Source organism: Aotus nancymaae, unplaced genomic scaffold, assembly GCF_030222135.1.
Source record: "Aotus nancymaae isolate 86718 unplaced genomic scaffold, 86718_ANA_hifiasm-v0.15.2.pri h1tg000011l, whole genome shotgun sequence".
Lineage (NCBI taxonomy): Eukaryota > Metazoa > Chordata > Mammalia > Primates > Aotidae > Aotus > Aotus nancymaae.
Window position 1 is genome coordinate 83922304 of NW_026988422.1, and position 6010 is coordinate 83928313.

General features: G+C 65.6%; 1 protein-coding gene across 2 annotated transcripts in view; it reads right to left on the reverse strand.

Annotated features, from left to right (window-relative positions):
- The window catches only part of BEGAIN (brain enriched guanylate kinase associated), a 30968-nt gene extending 27265 nt beyond the window's left edge, over window positions 1-3703 (reverse strand). For both annotated transcript variants that reach the window (XM_064375217.1, XM_012471237.3), the window contains exon 1: window positions 3295-3703. In XM_064375217.1, coding sequence (XP_064231287.1) covers window positions 3295-3308 — 14 coding nt within the window. In that variant the 5' untranslated portion in view covers window positions 3309-3703. The remainder of the gene's footprint in view (window positions 1-3294) is intronic.
- Window positions 3704-6010: the final 2307 nt, after the last annotated feature.

Genomic DNA, 6010 nt, shown 5'->3' on the forward strand with positions numbered 1-6010 from the left:
ATCTATAAATATTTGAGAGTCACAAGAATAGTTTTTCAAGCAGTCGGAAGCAGGATAGCTGAGAGTGGCTGAGCAAGGGTCAACGGACGAGAGCTAAGGTGGCCAGGCCATCAAATGCTGCGGCTACACAGCCCCCACCCCTGGCCTGTGGGAGCCCCACTGTGCGCCAGCCTCTGCCAGGCACTGGGGCTGGCAGAACGCCAGGGGCCAGACCCAGGCTCTGCTCTCTGGGTTGCCCATCTGGGGCCCTGGGAAGGACAGGGCACTCCAGGTGTCAGTGGGACCCCCGTGGACCTCCACTCTCCACCCCTCACCTGTCTCCCTGAGCACATCTGCTCTGGGCAGCCCCCAGGCCTTTGCGCCTCTTGGAGGGCGGCCTGTCTGTCCTTGGAAACTCATACTCATCCTTCATGCCTTGGCTCAAGTGTCCCTGCTTGCAGGAAGCTCTTCCCAATACCCCAGGCCAGGGTTCAAAACCTGAGACCCCAGCGCATTCTGGGCAAACCTCTACTGTATTCTATCTGCTGGCTGAGGAGGATTTGTCATCGGCCTGTGTCCCCGGCACTGGAGGGCCAGCCTGAGTCTTTTGTGGAGCCGGTACCTGGAGGGGGCTGGAGTCCACTTGGGCGGGAGGGGCAAGAGTGTCATGAAAACCACAGGGAAAAGGCGACAGGGAAGAGATAGGGTTTGTCAAGTGGACAAGAAGGCAGGGAAGGGCATTCTCTACAGCAGGGGCTGGGTGGGCAAGGCAGAGGCAGGAAGGTGGCAGCTTGTGGGGGACTTGAAGCAGGGCGACAGCATGGGGGGACAGTCAGCTGGAGGGGCCGGGGAAGGGAGACCCCTCAACATACACCTGCCCACCAAAGGGAGCCACCGAGGACCACGGTGCCACCAGGTGACACTGTCCTTTTACTCTTCCACAAATATTTACAGGACTGTCCTGCACTGGCTCCAGGTCCTGGGGGGTCCAGGAGAGGAGGGGGCCAGGACCACCGCCCTCAGAGCTTAATCCAGACCCACAGGCCCAGCCTGTGATGTGCAGACCCCACATCTAACGGCCAGGAGGCAGGACCAGCCACAGGGTCATCCCTCTGGACACCCCAGGACCCCTTCACTATAACCACTGCATGGTCTCATGTTCCCCAGAGACCCTCTGCCTGGGCCTGCTCTGGGCCAGGTCCCAGGAGAGGTGCTTCCACCACAGGAGCTCATGGCACCTGACATCCCTGAAACCTAGTTGTGGTTAGGACACCCACTTTACAGATGAGAAAACTGAGGCCCAGCCAGGGCCAGGACTTTGCCAGTGACTGGGTCTGTGGCACCCCAAACCCCATGCCTTTCCCTGCAGGAAGCCATGCTGACCAACTTCCCTTACACGTCCCTGGGCTTTTGGTTCCAAATCCCTGGCACTAAATGCAGGACAGAAACCCACTGGGGCAGCCCCGACACTGGCCAGGAGGGAAGGTTCTGGAAAACCCCTTGAGGCAACTCTGGGAACACTACTTGGGTGAGAGGGAGAGGAGGGCAGGACCCCTCCCCAGTTCTAGGAGGCTATGCCGAGTCCTTGCCCGACACCACCCCTGGCAACTCCAGAAAGGCCACATGGCCCTGTGCAGCCCAGGAGCGCAGGCCCTGGCCACCACCTCCGCCTTTATGGCTTCACCCAAGGAAGCCTCAGCTCGCCTGGGACAGCAGTGCTGATGCCATCAGCAGCTCAGGCAGCAGATCCGCCCACCTGGTGCCCCTGTCTACCTGTGCATAGCCAGGCGAGGTCATGCCTGTCCTCAGTGTTGGAGAGCCTTGGCTGGGCACAGGGAAGGAGGGAAAGAAACAGAACCACCATGGGGAGCCCCCAGGCTGGCCTCAGGGCACCTCATGAATGCTAAGTTTTTCCTCAAGTCTCAGCTGAGTGTTCCCTCCCCCACAGGCGGTGCCACCCAGGTCATGAAATGACAGCCAATGTGGGGCATCAGGGAGGGCCCTGGGCTGGGCCAGAACCTGGGTTTGGGCCTGAGGTCATCAGTGTGACCACAGCCAGGGCCGTTGATCTTTGGGCCTCACTGCCCCCACCTGGACCTTGGCCACGAGAAGGTGGGCCTGGGTGACGGATATCGGATGTTTCCAGTCTGCAATTGTACCACCTCAGAGACTGGACTCTTCCTCCCAGCACAGGACATGTTGGTCCTGTCTCTGCAGGACCCACAGTGGGGGCTGCACACCAGCTCCCTGGCCCAGGAGATGGCCCTGTTCTGAGCGTCCAGCCTGGGTCTCCGAGCCCACCTGTCTCCAGGCTCCCACCTGGGTATTTCCAAGCCACTTGCCCACAGCACTAAGGGTCAGCTGGCAGGGCCCAGGGCCCCTCTGCCCTAGACCTCAGCCCAGCCTGGGCCTGCTGGGGCTCTGCTCCTTGGGGGAGGGGTGCTCCTCTACCCAGCCTCCTCCCCAGGATGCCAATTCTGGCCTCAGGAGGGAGTGGGGAGGACAACGACCCTCTAGGCCAGGGGAGACGGAGCTGAAACCCAGCAGCCAGAGCTGGGCCTGCCGCCCACACAACGCCTCGGCTCAGGCTCCGGAAGGAAAACACGGGAGGGGTGTTCCCAAAGTAGGGGTCAGGGTGCCAGGGGAAGTCGCGAAGGAAGTGGTCAATATTCCTGATCCCACGCCTGCCGCCCAGGTGGCCCCGTGAAGTCCACCGAGGCTTAAAGTTTAGCACCGGGAGGGAGGCGGCGGGGAACACTCCCCCAGACGCGGTCGCGGGATTCCCCTAAAATGGCTCCAAGACGCGGCTGCCTGGTCCAGCCGCGAGGACTCCATCCCCCACCCCCGCCCCCCAGAGGCGAACACTTAAAAGCTCAGAGCCAGGCAACCGGCAGCCCGGGGGATGGGGGGGTGGGGGCCGAGCCAGCGCCGGGGGCGGTGCGGAACGGCACGAACGGAACCCAACCCTGAGGGTCCCCGGGGACCAGCGAGGCTCCCGGGCAGGGCGCAGCGGGGCGCGCAGGACCGGGCGACCCGGGGTCGGGGGCGGCCCGGCCCTGAATGACACGCGCCCCGGCCCCCGTCGCAGCGGCCCGGGCCAGCCAAGGAGCCCCCGCGCGGGGCTTCCCATCGCCTCGCGGCGCGCACACACGCACCACACACGCGCCCGGCCCGCAGCCCCGCCGAGGCCGCCCGCGGGCCCAGGGGGGCTGCGCTCAGGTGGCGCCCCTCCCCCCGGCTCCCCTCTTCTCCCCCTGGCGCCCTCAACCCCGACCCGGCCCCCGCGAGCCGCCGCACGGGAGACGCTCCACTCACCTGAGTTTCTCCATGTCTGCGGCAGAGGCCTGCGAGAAACCAAACGAGAGGGTCAGCAGGCAGGAGGCGTGCGCTCCGCGGCCGCGCCTGGCAGAGCCGGGCACAGCGGGCACGGCCGGGCGCCGCGGCGGGGCAACCCCGCCGGGCCCCGTCCGTGGGATGCCCGGCCCCGCGCGTCCCCCAGCCCCCAGTCCCCTCCGCGGCCCCCGTGACTCAGTGGGCGCTCTGGGCCGCGGCCGAGTAACAGGTGAGCCCGCCCGCCCTGGCCACCGCGCTCCCCACACCGAGTTACGCCCCCCGGGGCGAAGAGAGGGCCGGCCCGGGACGGCGGGGCCAGGGGCGATCTCAGCCTCGCTGGGAGGAGGGGGACTCGGCCTGTCCCCGCGAACTCCCCGGCGGCCGCGGCCCCGCTCTCCCCCCGCCCCGCCCGTTAACCCTTCCTGCCCCGCGCTCCCTCTCGGAGGAAGCCGAGCCCCGGAATCGCAGGATCTCCGGAGTCGGAAAATGTTGGGGAATTCGCGGCCGTGCAGGATTGTAGAACCTGACACACGATCCGAGGGCGATGGCATTTGGAGCCTCAACTCCTCAACCAGGGACCCGCTGCCCTCAGATTCTGGGGTTCTGGGCCTGGCTCGCCCCTCCCGGGCCCGAGGGATTAACCCGCGAGCGCCCGGCTCGCCGGCGGGGCTCCCTGCCGGGCTTGCGCAGACCCACCCGAGCGCGGCTTGAGACCCTCCCGGCCCAGCCCCGCGCGGCCAGGCAGCCCCTCAGCGAGCCGGGCGGGGGAACCCACTCGCCGCCGTTAACCTTGTGGGCGCGGGCAAGCGACGGGGACCGCGAGCGGCCCGGGCGGGATCGCACTTCCTGCGTGGAGCGGGGGGCGCGGGGCGGGCTCTCCATCACCCGGGAGAGGCAGCTCCCCCGGGCTTTCCTCGTCTTGCCGTGCCGCGACTGGCTCTCAAGGGGGACGGGGGTACGAGCCCAGGGACCAGGCGACAGACCTGGGAAGACTGATGACTGCCCATCCCGGCCCCTCGCGCCGGGCGCCGCCGCCGCGTCCGCCGGGAGCGCGCTCCGCTCGGGTCCGGGCCCCACGCCGCCTCCCCCACCGCCCCGCCGGGCGAGGGCGCAGCCCGGCCGCAGCGCCAAGCTAGAAGGCCCAGCCCGGGGTCCTCGGCCAGGCTCGGCCACCAACTTCCCGGGTGCTCAGGCCGGCCTTCCGGCGCACTCCCGGCCTCAGTTTCCTCACCTGAAAGCTGGGGGGAAGGGGGAGGTAGCTTGACGAGGCGCTCCGCTGCCCTTTGGCACCCGCGGGCTGCGGAGGGGCTGGGGTGGGAGAAGGAATTTCAGGGGAAGAGACCCCCAAGGGGCCCGGATGGCGGTTGCCCTCCCCAGATGCTCTAAAAGTTGTCCAAGACCACGAGCGTGGACCCCCTCCATAAACCCTCCTCCTGCAAGGCAAGGAGTTTGCGGGGAAGACTTTGCCGGCGGCCAGCGCGACCCCCACACGCCTCTCTTCCCCAGGCCCACCTTTCCGGGAACCCATGACAGCGCTCCTCCTCATGCTAGGTCCCAGCATACAGCAGGCGCTCAATAAACGCGGACAGTGCATGCCTGGATCCTACGGCACAGGAGCCTGTCTCTCCCGGCCGTTTCCCCTCCTGGCTGCGAGCTCCCGGGCAGGAGCCCTGTGTTCTCACCAGGACACCCCCAAGCACCCAGCAGGCTTGGCCTCCACTGAGCCAGCGCAGGGTGGGAGGAGCCGTCCACTCAGAGGGTCAGACCTGAACCAGGATCAAACCAAACCCAAGGAATCCAAGTGTTCCTCCACCGACGACATCCACTCATTCACTAGCTCTGGGCTAAGTTCTCCAGCAGAGAGGGGACAGCAGAGGAGGCGAGCCCTGCTCTCCGGGGCTAATGATGAAGACCCCACCCCCACCTCCGGCCCCAGGAGGCCACCCTCAGCAGAATGGCCACAATCATCCTAACAATCACGTCCACCGCCCCTTACACACCACAGCGCGCATTCCACCGCCCCTCGCCGCAGCTCTGCCGTCGAAGCCCCATACCCCCCATTTTACGGATGCAGGAGCAAAGCTCCGAGAGAGGAGGCTTGCTGGAGGTCCCGCAGCTGAAGCGGCCAGCTGTGGACCCCACTGCTCAGGAGCCTTGCCCACCCAAAGGCTATCTCCGGTTCCCTCAATCACTCACCGCGAATGACCTGCCAGGGAGTTTGTCTAAAATTAATAAGAATGTATTAAAATTTAATTTAAAAAATCTAGCATTAATTATTTACATTGAAGGTTTCAGTTCTTCTAAAAGGTCTGTCTGGGAATTCCCCCCACCCCAGAAGGGAACTGGGGGGAAAGGTGGGGGAGGTTGCTGAGCGGCCTGATGGAGGGTGGGCGCTGGGCAGGGCAGGAGACAGGCGGGGAGCAGGCAGGCCCCGCCCTTCACGTCTATTCCAGAGCCTGAAGCCTGGCTTCGATCCTCCTGTGGCTCAAATCCTCCTCTGACCCAGTGCCTTAGGGGCAGCCACTGCCCTCGACCTTGGAGGCTGTGTCCTCCATGTGGCCCTCAGTGGGAATTCAGTGGAGTCACTGAGTTCACCCCCATATCAGATGGGACAGGGTTCTGTGTCCCAGCTCTGTGTTCCTGGGCCAGTCCAGCACCTGGCAGGGTCAGGGGGAGGGGGAGGGAGGACCAAGACAAG